Raw genomic sequence first — 17,464 nt, forward strand, 5'->3', positions numbered from 1 at the left:
TTTGACTTAAAAAAACCCACAAATTACATTGATGCTTCGAGTTTGTTTAGTGAACATCAGTGTCAGAAAGGTCACACCAATCCCCTGTATCTCCTGTGCTAAGGTAGAGATATCACACAAGACCTATTTGCACAGCCAGCTAGAAGCAAAATGTAAAGCTGCCAGGAAATGCTGAGATGAGTTGGTGAGAAGACTTATTGAATCTCAGTTGTACAAGCACAACATAAAACTACATGCATCTCACCCGAACAAAGCAAGTGGCAGTACATGTAGCCTTGGTTTGGACAGGGAAATGGGCTGTCATTCATTTACATTATTCAATAAGCAGAGGTGGTAATGCAACATCAAACACAACAAGCAAAGGTGTGATTCAAACAAGGTTCAATGTCTATCATACAACCGTCTCATTCACTGTTAAGGTTCATAACCATTTGGGAAAGGAGACAGGTATAGAGGAAATTATGCACACCGTGCCAAGAACCCGGGTTTGATTCCACCCTCGGGCAACTGTCTGTGCGGAGTTTGCACGTTCTCTCCGTTCTACATGGGTTTCCTCTGGTTTCTTCCCACAGTCCAAAGATGTGCAGATTAAGTGGATTGGCCATGCTGAATTGCCCATAGTATCCAGAGAATTTGCAGGCCAGGGAAACGCATGATTATAAGGTTCAGGGGTGGGTCTGTGTGGGATGTTCTTTGGCGGGTTGGTGTGGACTCAATGGGCAAAATGACTTGCTTCCATGCTGTAGGGATTCTATGAATAATGACAGTCCTTCACTTCCCAGCGGGCTGCTTCTATCCCTCAAGTACTCCCTTCATATTTCTTCTGTCTTTCCTCGGACTTAATAAGCAGACTGCTGCTAATGACACGAACAGCTAATATTAATTCTGGCCACAGGGACACATCTGCAACTAGTCCCAATTATTAAAATGATGTTTGACACACAATTTTTGTTTGCTAAGTCTCCAGTCTCCTAGTTTGGGCACATAATTGTTGTGTGCCATTTTTTCAGCATCTGAAAACAGACTAAAATAAGATATTCCTGGTTGACATAATAGAACATAGAACATAGAACATTACAGCACAGTGCAGGCTCTTCGGCCCTTGATGTTATGCCGACCTGTCATACCGATCTCAAGCCCATCTAACCTACACTATTCCATGTACGTCCATATGCTTATCCAATGACGACTTAAATGTACCTAAAGTTGGTGAATCTACTACCGTTGCAGGCAAAGCGTTCCATTCCCTTACTACTCTGAGTAAAGAAACTACCCCTGACATCTGTCCTATATCTTTCACCCCTCAGTTTAAAGCTATGCCCCCTCGTGCTCGCCGTCACCATCCTAGGAAAAAGGCTCTCCCTAGCCACCCCATCTAACCCTCTGATTATTTTATATGTTTCAATTAAGTCACCTCTCAACCTTCTTCTCTCTAACGAAAACAGCCTCAAGTCCCTCGGCCTTTCCTCGTAAGACCTTCCCTCCATACCAGGCAACATCCTAGTAAATCTCCTCTGCACCCTTTCCAAAGCTTCCACATCCTTCTTATAATGCAGCGACCAGAACTGTACACAATACTCCAAGTGCAGCCGCACCAGAGTTTTGTACAGCTTCACCATAACCTCTTGGTTCCGGAACTCGATCCCTCTGTTAATAAAAGCTAAAACACTCTATGCCTTCTTAACAGCCCTGTCAACCTGGGTGGCAACTTTCAAGGATCTGTGTACATGGACACTGACATCTCTCTGCTCATCTACACTACTAAGAATCTTACCATTAGCCCTGTACTCTGCCTTCTGGTTACTCCTACCAAAGTGCATCACCTCACACTTGTCTGCATTAAACTCCATTTGCCACCTCTCCGCCCAGCTCTGCAGTTTATCTATGTCTGTCTGCAACCTACAGCATCCTTCGTCACTATCCACAACTCCACCGACCTTAGTGTCATCTGCAAATTTACTAATCCATCCTTCTACGCCCTCATCCAGGTCATTTATAAAAATGACAAACAACAGTGGACCCAACACCGACCCTTGCGGTACACCACTAGTAACTGGTCTCCAGGATGAACATTTCCCATCAACTACCACCCTCTGTCTTCTTTCAGCAAGCTAATTTCCGATCCAAACTGCTATATCTCCCACAATTCCATTCCTCCGCATTTTGTACAATAGCCTATTATGGGGAACCTTATCGAATGCCTTGCTGAAATCCATATGCACCACATCAACTGGTTTACTCTCATCTACCTGTTTGGTCACCTTCTAAAGGGTTTAATGTTGGAGATTACATTAAGCTCCAGCCCATCTGATGGTGTCATATAGTCTTGGGGAGGGAAAAGAGGAAACTGGCTCTTGATGCTGATGAAGGCTGATGCATTATCATTATCTCGTGATCGATTAGTTAAACGTAGCAAAAACAATGTAACTGTATCTATTAATATCTTATGAAGATGTCACAGAGGACATGTGCCTCTTCTTGTTATGACACATTCATAGGTTATTATCTATCATTAATAATCAAATAGGTCCTTTGAAAAGAGGGCTGGGAGAGCACAGTACCCCAACTGTTAGCTAGTAGCAGCTGGTTTTGTGGAATATACCAAAAAAATTTCTTTCCAGAGTACTGTTGGCAACATTGGGCACAGTTTTCTTCAAAATGATTTTCTTATGCCTGCCAATTGCAGCAAAATACTTTATTTGAAGCATGTTTATTAAAAACAACGTCATCATTGGAATCTTAAGCCCACAGCACATTGTTGTTTGTTATTTCTCCTTTGTATAAAATGTCAGTGATATGTACAATGAGCAGAATTTTAGCACTGCTGCTTACAAAAAGGAATTAAATAGATCTTGTACAGTTTTTATTGTGTGGGTAGCAACAAAGTTTGGTTTATTTCCAACATTTAGCATTTCAAAAAGCTGACAGAGCACAATGATATCGCACACAATAAATTCCTAACATTAAAACTGAAATTGTAAATTTTAGCAAGTCGTTTCATTAAAATAACATTTGTACTGCATGCAAACAAAAACCAAATAAGTAGCCCTCTTCAAAATGCATTTGATTTAAAAACCAAAGTGTCATTAATGACAGTAACAAACAGAATTGTTGCTTAAACAGAACCAAAATTTACCTTAGCTTTGGAGAAAAAAATTCTTATTTAAAATGTGCAAATTACGTTATGGTACTTAAATCTCAACATAAATCCTTATTTCAAAAAAACTGCTCGGACAATTACAACAGAGTTCAAAATAATCATTTTTCAAGCAATTTTAATGCTAAAAAAGTCCTGACAAAGGTATGAATTATAAGTTCATCAGACTATCTGAATTACTTGTCTGAAACTGGACAAGGGCAACTTCAGTGTCTGTAATCAGGTATCTGCCCTGGGAAGAAAATCCATTTTAAATCTCAGCATCCAGTCACAGATCATACTGTCCCTATTAAGAAGCATCCCCTGCTACACTATCACCATAATATACCACAATCTCAACTTCCAGCAACACAATTCATTCCGTTTATCACCAGTCACTCTTATCAAAACGTGAGCACTGCAATCTTATACAAAATTGGAGGGAAAAGCAACAGCATCTTGAACTGCTCTCAGACGCTTAAATGCAATCATGTTCAGATTGTCAATGTCCCTGATGAAAAGAAATTAAGAAGAAGCATCGAGAAATGCGTCTCAAGGAGAATGTTAAGCAAAAACCTATTCAGGCCCGTAGAGTTGTGGACTTCCATGTTGTACCACCTAGCAACAAAAATTCATACAAAGTGTCCATTTCAGAAGTAACAAACTTAGCAACTGAAGGTATTTTGAATATTATTAAGCACACAATGTAAAATGAATCTAAAATACAACTTTTAGAAAGTGGAGCTTGGTGTCACGCACATTGGGTAGATGAGAAGAGACTAACCTCATCTGGACTGGCTGCTTGGTAAATCCGACATGCATCCTCATAATTTTGCTCCGCTTCAGCTCGGTCAGTTGAGTCGGGCCCGTGAGACTCGTAGACGGGAGTAACGTTATGGCACAGTGCGATTGCTTTCACTGCTTCATGGACACGGACGCTAACAGTTTTACGTATCTTAGGAGCTGTTGAAGGGGGCTTATCTTGTGAAACTGCTGGCTAGAAAGCAAAATAATTCCAGTTTAATTTGGTATTTGCTTTGAATTCACCATTGTTGAGAGGAGGCAGTGAATAATGCAAACATACTGCAAGAGCTTTGCTACTTGAAATCAGCAAAAGCAGTCATCTTCAAAACAATGATAATGGGAACTGCAGATGCTGGAGAATCCAAGACAACAAAGTGTGGAGCTGGATGAACACAGCAGGCCAAGTAGCATCTTAGGAGCACAAAAGCTGACATTTCGGGCCTAGACCCTTCATCAGAGAGCTCTCTGAAGGAGGGTCTAGGCCCAAAACGTCAGCTTTTGTGCTCCTGAGATGCTGCTTGGCCTGCTGTGTTCATCCAGCTCCACACTTTGTCATCTTCAAAACAAGTTAAGTTGGTCTGGATTTGCAATTTGTCTCTGGGTTATACTATCCATTATTATACCAATCATAAACAAATATACATCTAGGCACCTTCACATTTGTTACTGTGTACGAGTTTTTTACTCTGACTTTATGAATCTGCAAAATGAAATAACTACCTTATTAGATGAAATGTAACCACAGAAAAGATCTCGTCATCCAAACTACGGAACTACCAATTATAAAAGTGCTTTCTAAAAACAAAGCACAATGTCAAACAAGGGATTTATTTAATGGGGAATAGAGAATTCTCCATAGCTTAACAAAGCAAATAATAAAACACATGTTAGGGAATTCTGTGGTGAACAAATGCACGAGTAAAGATGGCTGCATGTTTAACTTCTGGCCATTTTTTCAAATGACATTTAATTTCTTTTTGAAAGCAATACAGTAACTAGTTTGTAGAATGACAACTTTGGTTGAATCTTATACAGATCTTTAATTCCAACTTTGTTAGCCATCCACAAAATTCATAAAACATGCTGGTAGCATTTTGGCTCAGTAGTTAGCACAGCGCCAGGGATCCAGATTCAATTCTACTCTTGGATGACTTGTTTATGTACAGTTTACACATTCCCTCCATGACTATGCGGGTTTCGTCCGGTACTCCAGTTTCCTTCCACAGTCCAAAGTGCAGGTTAGGTGGATTGGCCACGCTAAATCACTCATAGTGCCCAGGTCAGTTAGATTATCAGGGGAAATGTTACAGGGATAGGGTGGGTTGCTCTTATGAGGGACGGTGCAGACTCGATGGGCCGGATGGCCTGCTTCCACACTGGAGGGATTCTGTGAATCTACAGTAATTTAAACTCCAGCACAACCACAACCCACATCTTACGGTAAGTATTACTCTTTAGGGCAACACTGTATTACCTTCCAGTTATACAAACTACATTGATGAAAATAAAACTGATCATCTTGAAATACTAAGCTATAAATTCTGACTTCTTTTAAAACAGTTAATTACTGTGTTTTTAGTTAACACAATTGGCAGGATGGAACAACTTTTCCTCGGCTCCCATAGGATCTTCAAAAGAATTGGAATTTAACTTATTTTAAACTGGGAATGTACCAGCGACCAAAACAAACAAACCAATGTCCTACTATCCTTCAGGGAAGGGAAACCTACCATTCTCACTTGATTGAGTTAATCCCTCACTATATGGTTCACTCAATTCTCTTTGGAGTGACCCACTACAACATCTTTCGTGCCAATGTTCACCACTGCCCAGCAAGTCAAAACAAAAGTCACTGAAAACACTTCAGCAAAAGCAGGAGATTGAAGGATTGATCAGGTCTTTTGAAGACACAGGAGGCTGTCCATTTATATTTGTCATCACAGATACCGACAGGAAACTTGAAGAATTAAAATACTTGCGCCCACAGTTCTGAACAAAACACATTGAACTTTCTTCGATCACTGATACCTTAATACATCAGAATAATTTAGCCTGACAGTCATATTGATAGTTTATGTTTGCTGCATGCTCCTATTACAATCTCAGCCAGCAGCAGAAATTTGGAGCTAGTGAGCATTTTACATGAATGAAGTAGGAAATAAACTGTCAGATTAATCGGTCAGAAGGAATAAAAATCCCCAGTGGCCCCTTGTTGTTCAGAGGAATTGGCTAGTGTTTCACGATTAAAATACATTTAATGAGTTTGTCACATGTCAACATTAGGTGGACATTTTCTATATTTCCAAATGCTGAAATCACCAAAAGTGATGCAGCCCAAAATCTGAACATTTGAAATAAATTTTTTCACCATTGTGAAAAGCAAAAGTGAAGCCTTGCAGGTCTCTCACTACAGCTCAGCAACATACATCAAAATGAACCAAAAGGATCTATAGGTTGCTGAACATATTAAAACATAGGATTTCAGCTGCAGTGTCAAGAATGCTTCCACATACAAACTGAATGCACCAAGAAAGTTGAAAAGTAACCTTTGACCAGCTCCCAGTAAACTCAGATATAAGTGTGTATTTGTGGGGGTACTAGACAAAGTCACAATCTGACTGCCTGTGATGACTTGTCAGCCAAACAAACAGCCAACAATCACCAAACAGGCTCAATGCTTCAATAAGGATTAATTGGGCGAGGCATTGCAAAGCAGCAGATGGAATCAATGTTTCCAACAAAAATGTGCAGGGAAAGGTTTATAGGACAAAAGATGTTGCTAGCAAAATTAAAGCTTAAAAAATGGATAGGAGAATTATCTTATGAGAATAAAGGTTTTGTTGCTTAGCTTAAAGAACCCTGTATTTAAATGTGAGCACAGTCATGGGTAGCTTGATTCTGGGAACAAACTATTTTGAGCTCAAATGATTTTTTATTAGGAACGGGACACTAACATGAGTGAATGATAACCAGATTAGATTATCAAATTTTCATTTTAATTGCCTGAAGACTTCATAATAGATGCAGCAACAAATTAACTTTGCAAAAATACAGGTCCTTTTAGGAAGGGCTTAAAAACATTGTCCAGGAAATGCAAAAGTTAAAAGGAGCTGGAATTAGTTAAGGAGATGAAGCAACGGTTTAGATAATGCACAAAAACTGGAATAGAACCCACTGGTAATGGGAAATTTTGCAATGAAATGGGCTCTAAGGGTTGAAGATTTATCCATGAGCCAGACAGTCACACATTTGCATTTCCCTTGCCAAAAAATTGTACTTCCTTTCTCTTTTGTTCTGTTTCAAAGAATTGATTCATGACTGGATATAGTTTCATAGGTAACAGTGCCAGGCACCTTCTGGAACTTTGCCCTGGCATGATGTATGAATCTAAACAAGATACAGGACAGAATCTTCTCAGTCACTGAATCGACATTGGCAAATTGGGAGAATTGCTGAAGACCAGCAGCACAGAGATGTGGGGAGCAGGAAGCCCCATCTTCCAACCAAATTTTGAACAGTGAGATCAGATTCTCACGAGAAAGGCCTACTGACATGCATTACCATCCGCATTATGCTGTTATCCCACTTCATCGACATGCAGCTTCCCATTCTCCCACCTGGCTCATAAGCATTCTTGACATGAAAGTCACTGCAGTAACCAGTGATTACAGCTGGCCACTAACTCCTCCAGCCCCGCATCATGGACACCAGTCACTGACATCTCAAGGCATGCTCAGTGAGCAGAGACTACTTGCATCAACCTGTCAAGCAGGATTGTCCAGGTCCCGGTCAGCAAGGTTCAAATTTCCTCTTGTCTCATTCATCTGGAGCAATTGACAAGAACCGGGTGTGACAGCTGTAGACTGCCAGGACTAGACTGGGGATATGATCGACTTTTAAGTATAGCATGGTGGTCGGAATTCCAGCAGGTCCTGGCAGTAGACGGTGCGTTATGGCAAGTGGGAGAATACACTGAGTAGGGCACCGTAGTGGCATGGAGCATAGAAAGTGCGGCATGTTTGGGAAATAGTCTTAGAAAACCCACAGGCCTCACAGAGAGAAACTCTCCATGAAACTCACTGAAAATGATTCCATGCCAATTTCTGATAAAATTCACTCTGTAGTATCAGGCTAATGAAATGACTACGAATCACAACAGAGTCCATCACCATGCTGCCATCACCCACATCTATTACAAGTAATCAGGATCTAGAACATGTTGTTCATGCAGGATCCAATCTGCTATTTTGGTCAGTTCAGTTGTCATGAGTTTCTCTTGCACTCCACTACAAGCTGGGTATACCGCAAGAGAGCAGGTAATCACACTTGTAGCATTTAATGTTTTCTGGAGTTGTTAGCTGGTTCGCCAAGTTGACTGGTTTTCGTTCAAGCATTTTGCTCCATTCTAGACAACATCTTCAGTGCTGTCTATCCTCCATTAAAGTACTGTTGTTCTGTTCTGTTCTGAATTTATACGGCCTGGTCTGTTATGGTGGGTAGTTCTGTTTCTGATTTTGCTCCATCATGATATGTAAATGGGATCTATTTCAAAATAATAAAATGTGAGGCTGGATGAACACAGCAGGCCAAGCAGCATCTCAGGAGCACAAAAGCTGACGTTTCGGGCCTAGACCCTTTATCAGAGAGGGGGATGGGGTGAGGGTTCTGGAATAAATAGGGAGAGAGGGGGAGGCGGACCGAAGATGGAGAGAAAAGAAGATAGGTGGAGAGAGTATAGGTGGGGAGGTAGGGAGGGGATAGGTCAGTCCAGGGAAGACGGACAGGTCAAGGAGGTGGGATGAGGTTAGTAGGTAGGAGATGGAGGTGCGGCTTGGGGTGGGAGGAAGGGATGGGTGAGAGGAAGAACAGGTTAGGGAGGCAGAGACAGGTTGGACTGGTTTTGGGATGCAGTGGGTGGAGGGGAAGAGCTGGGCTGGTTGTGTGGTGCAGTGGGGGGAGGGGACGAACTGGGCTGGTTTTGGGATGCAATTGGAGAAGGGGAGATTTTGAAACTGGTGAAGTCCACATTGATACCATTAGGCTGCAGGGTTTCCAGGCGGAATGTGAGTTGCTGTTCCTGCAACCTTCGGGTGGCATCATTGTGGCACTGCACGAGGCCCACGATGGACATGTCATCTAAAGAATGGGAGGGGGAGTGGAAATGGTTTGCGACTGGGAGGTGCAGTTGTTTGTTGCGAACTGAGCGGAGGTGTTCTGCAAAGCGGTCTCCAAGCCTCCGCTTGGTTTCCCCAATGTAGAGGAAGCCACACCGGGTACAGTGGATGCAGTATACCACATTGGCAGATGTGCAGGTGAACCTCTGCTTAATGTGGAATGTCATCTTGGGGCCTGGGATAGGGGTGAGGGAGGAGGTGTGGGGGCAAGTGTAGCATTTCCTGCGGTTGCAGGGGAAGGTGCCGGGTGTGGTGGGGTTGGAGGGCAGTGTGGAGCGAACACGGGAGTCACGGAGAGAGTGGTCTCTTCGGAAAGCAGACAGGGGTGGGGATGGAAAAATGTCTTGGGTGGTGGGGTCGGATTGTAGATGGCGGAAGTGTCGGAGGATGATGCGTTGTATCCGGAGGTTGGTGGGGTGGTGTGTGAGAACGAGAGGGGATCCTCTTCGGGCGGTTGTGGCGGGGGCGGGGTGTGAGGGATGTGTTGCGGGAAATACGGGAGACGCGGTCAAGGGCGTTCTCGATCACTGTGGGGGGAAAGTTGTGGTCCTTGAAGAACTTGGACATCTGGGATGTGCGGGAGTGGAATGTCTTATCGTGGGAATAGATGCGGCGGAGGCGGAGGATTTGGGAATAGGGGATGGAATTTTTGCAGGAGGGTGGGTGGGAGGAGGTGTATTCTAGGTAGCTGTGGGAGTCGGTGGGCTTGAAATGGACATCAGTTACAAGCTGGTTGCCTGAGATGGAGACTGAGAGGTCCAGGAAGGTGAGGGATGTGCTGGAGATGGCCCAGGTGAACTGAAGGTTGGGGTGGACATTCCACATTAAGCAGAGGTTCACCTGCACATCTGCCAATGTGGTATACTACATCCACTGTACCCGGTGTGGCTTCCTCTACATTGGGGAGACCAAGCGGAGGCTTGGAGACCGCTTTGCAGAACACCTCCGCTCAGTTCGCAACAAACAACTGCACCTCCCAGTCGCAAACCATTTCCACTCCCCTTCCCATTCTTTAGATGACATGTCCATCATGGGCCTCCTGCAGTGCCACAATGATGCCACCCGAAGGTTGCAGGAACAGCAACTCATATTCTGCCTGGGAACCCTGAGGCCTAATGGTATCAATGTGGACTTCACCAGTTTCAAAATCTTCCCTTCCCCAACTGCATCCCTAAACCAGCCCAGTTCGTCCCCTCCCCCCCGCACCACACAACCAGCCCAGCTCTTCCCCTCCACCCACTGCATCCCAAAACCAGCCCAACCTGTCTCTGCCTCCCTAACCTGTTCTTCCTCTCACCCATCCCTTCCTCCCACCCCAAGCCGCACCTCCATCTCCTACCTACTAACCTCATCCCACCTCCTTGACCTGTCCATTTTCCCTGGACTGACCTATCCCCTCCCTACCTCCCCACCTATACTCTCTCCACCTATCTTCTTTTCTCCATCTTTGGTCCGCCTCCCCCTCTCTCCCTATTTATTCCAGAACCCTCACCCCATCCCCCTCTCTGATGAAGGGTCTAGGCCCGAAACGTCAGCTTTTGTGCTCCTGAGATGCTGCTTGGCCTGCTGTGTTCATCCAGCCTCACATTTTATTATCTTGGAATTCTCCAGCATCTGCAGTTCCCATTATCTCCGATTCTATTTCAAAATGTTTGTTTATGGTACCAGTGGTTGGAAACCAGGCTTCCAAGAATTCTTGTGTTTGTCTTTGTTTTGCTTGTCCTTGTAGTTTTATGTTGTCCCAGTTAAACTGATATCCTTCTTTGTCGGCCTGAATAGAAATGACAGAGTCATTTGGATGAAGTCTTGTGCTGTTACTCTGCCTCACACTGTGTGTTCTACTAACTGCTACTGGGCAGGTGTACCTCAGGCTCAAGGAGGCTTTGCTGTACATGAGAATAAGCTGACAAACTTTCTGAATCAGAAACTTTTAATGGTTCACCACTATTTCCAAATGAACCATGAATGTGGAAATTAGAGTAAAAGCAGCTTAAATGCCTGCCTTGCATCAATGAACTGCTGAACAAAGTCCTTTGTCAAATGCTTCTACTCTGATAAATTCAGGATGGAACAGAACAACAGCGCTTCAGTGGACAGCACTGATGATGTCACCTAAAAGCGGGATGAAATATTTGCATGAAAACCAGTCAGCTTGGCGAACCAGCTTCCAACTCCAAAGTCGCATGATTCAAGCAAAAGTCACCTTGTCAATCTGCTACAGAAAAATGCAATCCTCTCAGGCTGTAAAGTACAAATCAAAATATTTATAAATAAATGATTTATTTATGATGACAATTGAATAAGTGGTTCTTTTTGATAATAAACGAGACATCATGATAACCTGTTTAAGCAATCATACAGAAAATAAGAAAGGATTGTATCAGACAGAATGCCATCTTGAACTTAATAAATCACTGAAAGGAATTTAGAGTTTCATTGGTCCTACACTCAGCAATGGAAATCGGAGCTTATAGTAAATTATTAGCCTGAGTAGTAAACAACATCAATAGCAACTAGTCACTTAGACAATGGATTACCTGCGTATACGCACTAAAAACGTGGCTCTCTACTTCATCCATAGAATCCAACCCATAAGATACTGTACCCAGGTGAAGACGCCTGAACTGCATCTCATTTTTTGTAAGAGTCCCTGTGAAATGGAGAGCGAAAGACCAAGATAAGACATGAGATTTTGAAATTTATCCAATTCCATTTTAGTTCCTTGTATCAGCAAGGCATCCCTTTGGAGAGCTAGTGCAGACACAATGGGCCAAATGGACATCTTGTACATGGGACAATTCTGTGATCCCAAGCTATTGATACATTAAGGGTCTGTACACAAAGTGACTTTCTCTATCCCATTTATCCTATCCACTGAGCAATATGGTGCATGCAATTTGTCCAACTGACTTCATGTGTGAATCTAATGCAGACTGTTTATCCACAGGTGAAGGGGAGGATGAGGGATTAACACTGTTTCACATGACATTGGGCTCACATAAATGCAAATGGAGGGGATGTAATCCTGCTCCCGAATCAGAACTTCAGCCCCTCTCAAACCCATGAGGAGATTGCCAGTAGTTGTAGGGAGAGGCCCTTCATTGATCAGAAGGTTGCATGGCTGTCCACCACTTGATTACAGCAGCAAGATAACAGAGGGAATGACAGCCTCTGCCATTATAGTCTTATTTTAAAAAAAATACATTCACAGGATAGGGCAGCACAGTAGCTCATTGGTTAGCACTGTGGCCTCACAGTGAAAGGGATCCAAGTTCAATTCCACCCTCGGGTGACTCTCTGTGTGGAATTTGCACATTTTTCCTGTCTGCGTGGGTTTCCTCCAGGTGCTCCAGTTTTCTCCCACAGTCCAAAGATGCGCAGGTTATGTGGATTGGACATGCTAAATTGTGTTCAGGTTCAGGTGTTCCATAGTATTCCATAATGTCCCATAGTGTTCAGGGATATGCAGCTTAAATGGATTAGCCATGGGAGATGCTGGGTTACAGTGATAGAGGGGTGGTTCTGGGTGAGATGTTCTTCAGAGGTGCAGACTCAATGGGCCAAATGCCCTGTTTCCACACTATGATTCTATGAGGATGTGGGCATTGCTGGTCAGGCCAGTATTTACTGCCCATCCCTAACTGCCCAGAGAACTATTAAGAATCATTTGCATGGATCACGTGTATGCACAGTATGACTGTGGGCCCTCGGCTACACTGTCTACTCCAACTTGTAAGCAACAGTAAACAAAGTTATGGTTGCTGTTTGCCTTTCGGATTGCACTCCAAGTCCAGATACTGTCACCACTGACTGGGTGATGTTGTTTTTTCTGGCCCAATTACGGATTTCTGCAATCAAATAACACCACAACAGTGATGCAGTGTCATTGAGACAACAGGTCTGGATTGAAAATCCAGCCCCAGAACACAGTTATGTCAGAAAACCCCATCCTTTGTACCATCTTAAGATACCTCTTCTGCAACATCTTGACATCTTTTTGGAATGGAAGGCATTCAAAACTGAACATTCTTTTCTTATGCAGATCTCCAATGATGTTTCTAACATCAAGTGCACTATATGTATTTGTTCTTTATCAGCCTCAACAACACATTCCTTGTATTAAAAGATCAGTAAATCTGAATCTCTAAAGGCATTTATCCTTCATCTCCTGTTAATGCTTTACCATTCGATGCATATTACCTCTCCTTGTTTGCCAGAAAAATTGTGAAGAAGCTGATTTTTTTTCTTTGACCAGAGACAACTTCTCCTTAAAAATGGGAACGCGTAGAACTCCATAATTCTTTCATCACTCACTTTAGCTTCTTTAAGCTCCAAGTTCAAGATGTTCAAAATAGTGATCAATTAATTGATGAGAAACCTCATTAGTTTTCCATGGAAGGCTACACAGGCCCCAAAAACACAAAAGGGAAATTCTGTGTCTTTAAAACAACAACATTCAAGCTTGAAATAATATTTTGGTCTAGTGATCACAAACTAAAAATCTGCCTAAAGGAAGAAGTGAACAGGGTGATTTCGGGATAATCAGCAGAAAAAAAAATCACTTCCTTAGGGGATTGCTCTGTCATCTATGTTTATTTTGTCTCAGATTTTATTCAAAACTATTTATACTTCTTTAAAGGTAGACAGCTTATTATTAGAAAGTTGCTGGGGCAGTAAGGATGCCATGAGTTACAACATGAATGTTAAGAATGAATCTTAGTCACACAATTTTAAAATAGAGGAGGAAGCCATTTGGCCCAGTATGCCTGCAGTGCCTCTCTGAAAGGCTTTTCTACCTAATCCAATATTTTCCATCCCTTTTAAGTCTTTGCTTGCAAATATTCTTCCACATCTACAGATCCTGCTTTCCCTGCTACTGATGCAGAATTTCATATCCTACCTCTCTGTAAATTTAAAATCTCATCCTTTGTTCTTTTGTTAATGATCTTAATATTATGGTTGCTAATTACTGACTCACTGAACAATGGAAATTGAAGCTGGTCCAAGTTTTCTGTGTTAAAGCCTCCCTTAATTTTGAGCATCAGGTTTTGTGCTTTGATGAAAAGCACTCGCTTTTCAATTCTCTTTTCCTAATTAATCATTCTTCTCCTTCGTATCATGTTACTGAACCCTCTTTTCAGCCTCTCCATGGCAAATGTGTGAATGCAATCCCAAAAAAAAGGTACCTGTCTTGTCTGTGAGTACATAAGATATTCTCCCAAGCTGCTCAGGAATGGTACTGGCCCGGACCAATGTACCAGGAATTTTAGAGTCTTTCCTAATCATCAAGCTGTAGACCATCTTTCCCATGTCCAGGTTGACACGTATACTATATAGATCAGAAAGAACAAACACTAATTACAAAACAGCTCTCAACATATATTGCCATGTAAACATCCCCAAGTACTGGTGAGTGTACTGAATACGTGAGAATTTATTTTGATAATTGAATAAGGGTGTGACTGATTACTTTTGGGCTACAAATGTAATATATTACTTTGATACAACCTCGATGCAGATGCGATAGAACAATATTTGCTGTGGTTTGTAATTTATAATTAACTTTCAGATGAGATTCAGTGGAACTGAAGTCATCACAGAACTTTTTTTTTTCTTTTCTCCCTTCTGCAACTCAAAGACATGCAAACACTTATTTTAATAAATTTCAGGAACCTTCCACTAACTATACTGTGCTTCACCCAAACATGCACAAGCCTTATTCCAGTGAGTTTCCAACAACTACTCAACTCTCTGGAACATTACAGCTCAAGCCAAATCATACTCTCATTGTTCTCAAGGAAGGTCAATGGACCTGATACATTAACTCCACTTTCTGTCCACAGGGGCTGCCTGACCTCCTGAGTTATCCCAGAAATTTCTGTTTCTGTTCATATCCTCCCTTGTCCTGGATATTTTCAACAGGGATTGTCAAACTATGACAAGGTTAGAAACCCAGCTCAATTTCTTTCCCCTCCTTAATCCACCTTAACTTTACTCTTGTAATGATTATCTACCTCAGCACAGCTGAGTTGATTCAATCTAGCTCCTTCTTGGTGGTACTCATTCAACTCACTGGATAGCCAGTAGAACCAATACTTCAAAAAAACAGATACAGGTTAGACAATGCAGGAAGTTGGAGTATTAAAAGCCTGCATCTTGACCCAAACCATCCCCCAACCTACCAACCTACGATATCTTAATATTTTAAAACCAATATTAGAACTAAAAACAATATTAGAACTAAAATAAGGAGTTCTTGCTAAAACTATATAAAACATTAGATACATCTAGAATATTGTTTTGGTTCCCTTATGGAAGAAAAGATATATTGGCATTGGAAGCAGCTCAAAGAGGGTTTACTAGGTTGATCTTGGAGCTGGAGGGATTTTCTTAAAAGAAAAGCCTGAGCAGGTTGTGTTTGCATTCACAACAGCTCAGAAGAATGAGAGGGGACCTCATTGAAACATACCAGATCCTTATGGTCTTGCCATGGTAGATGCAGAGAGGTTGTACCCCTGTAGGGAGAGTCTAGAACGAGATGCGGTAACCACAGAATAAGAAGGTCACCCATTTAAGACAAAGAAACATGGGAATTTTTTCTCTCAGAGAATAGTCAATCTGTTATTTTTCTTTAAGAACAGGGAGCTGTCTATTATAGGTCACTAAGTATATTCAAGGCTGAGATAAATAGATTTCTAATCGGTAAGAGCATCAAGGTTGTTAGGGTATAAGGTAGAAAAGTGGATATAAGGATTATCAGATCAGCTATGATCCCATTGAATGGAAGAGCAGACTTAATGGACAAATTGGTCTGCATGTGCCCTATGTTGTATAGCTTTACTGGATGCTGAATGGTGTGTAGGCAACCAAGCCTCATTGATGGGGCAGGTTAGGGCATGAAACTTTATGGTGGTGTTGCAAACTTGATTGATATTCCCCCATTGACATTCAAAGGTGGCCTGTCAAATACAGGTGGGGAGTGCTTTCTTCATGACCCCTTTGGATTAGGGAAGCCTCCCATGATCAAGCTCTCTGCAACCCTACATCCAATTGTTGACAATATCCTCTCATCACCCCCTATCCCAGCCTCATCCAGAAGCCTGCTGACCTCCCCAAGATCCTAATTCCCCCTTGTGAAAATCAAACTAAACTCCCCTCCCCCTCAGAACACCGTGACTCGCTCCTGGTGCATTACACATCAGGTCATCCTTCTCCAGTAGCCTTCACTCTACTACTCCCTGGTGAACTGAAATCCCAACACAGCAATCAAGATGGTGTCTAGGTATCAAACCGCTATGTGACAGCACACGTGCAGAGGTGAGTTCAAACTCCAGGGTTTGAGAGATTCTGAACTTCCACATTTCCCATGCCCTACCGTTTCCGGCTGGTAAGGGAAGCTAAAAAAAACCTCACGGCTTCTGTTCTTTATACAAATCTTCCCAATGATGCTGTTGTAATCTAGCAAACATATTTCTCAGGCAAATATTTGGAGATTGCAGCTGGGAGATTTAAGTTTGCATGAAAGTACTACGAACAGAAGTTAAAATGAGTATACACACAAATGTTATTGCAGATGTTATTAAATGTTTTGATAGGTGTATTTAGATAAACTGGGCTGGGCAAGGCACTGGGAGGTAATCATTCCCAGAGTCAACTCCTTCATGAAAGGAGTGAGAGAATATTGCAAGAAAAAAAAATGCAGATCTAAAATGAATTATATACCATCTATTAATTCTTAGGGTGTTTTTTCAAACTACCGAAATAAGCAATGACAACGAAAAGAACATTTTGCTACACGTTTTAAAAATCACCCACCCCAGAAGAACTATGAATAGTGTTGGCAGCACAGCACTGACAGTTGAGCATTATGTAGAATAAACAACGTAAGCACACTGATACTTTCTGCTTCAGCCACCCCACACATACAGATTCTGTGGCGGAAAAATGTCTAAATTTGTTACTTGTGCTGTTGGTGCTTCCTTTATACTTGTTCCCTCTTTATTCAGGATTATCCACAACAAAAATACATTCTTCACATTTACCCAATGAAACACTTCCATACCAGTGAGATCCTCAATCAAGGTTTCTTGTTTGCAGGAATAATCAAAATACTTGGGCCCAACATCATAATCATTTATTTTGTTAGCAATTGTGCTCTCTTAATTCGATTAACTTTGTAAATATTTTCTGCACTGTCTTCAATGCTTCAAGGTTTTGTATTGTTCAGACCCTTCCTCTTGTCTTTTATAGTCAGTCTTCCCAATTCCAGCTATTTCCTCCAACTTGACATCATCTTCAAATTTCAACATGGTCACTGAAACCTCAGGGTCAACATCAATCATTCATTCTG

General features: G+C 42.0%; 1 protein-coding gene across 2 annotated transcripts in view; it reads right to left on the minus strand.

Moving 5' to 3' along the window:
* LOC125461278 (probable phospholipid-transporting ATPase IIA) overlaps positions 1-17,464 on the minus strand; it is a 161,413-nt gene that overhangs the window by 78,534 nt on the left and 65,415 nt on the right. For both annotated transcript variants that reach the window (XM_048549846.2, XM_048549845.2), the window contains exons 12-14: positions 14,301-14,443; positions 11,652-11,764; positions 3,921-4,133 (exon numbers count right to left, since the gene is read on the minus strand). In XM_048549846.2, the coding sequence (XP_048405803.1) occupies positions 3,921-4,133; positions 11,652-11,764; positions 14,301-14,443 (469 nt within the window). The remainder of the gene's footprint in view (positions 1-3,920; positions 4,134-11,651; positions 11,765-14,300; positions 14,444-17,464) is intronic.

This window comes from Stegostoma tigrinum, chromosome 19 (genome assembly GCF_030684315.1).
Source record: "Stegostoma tigrinum isolate sSteTig4 chromosome 19, sSteTig4.hap1, whole genome shotgun sequence".
In the NCBI taxonomy this organism is placed as follows: domain Eukaryota; kingdom Metazoa; phylum Chordata; class Chondrichthyes; order Orectolobiformes; family Stegostomatidae; genus Stegostoma; species Stegostoma tigrinum.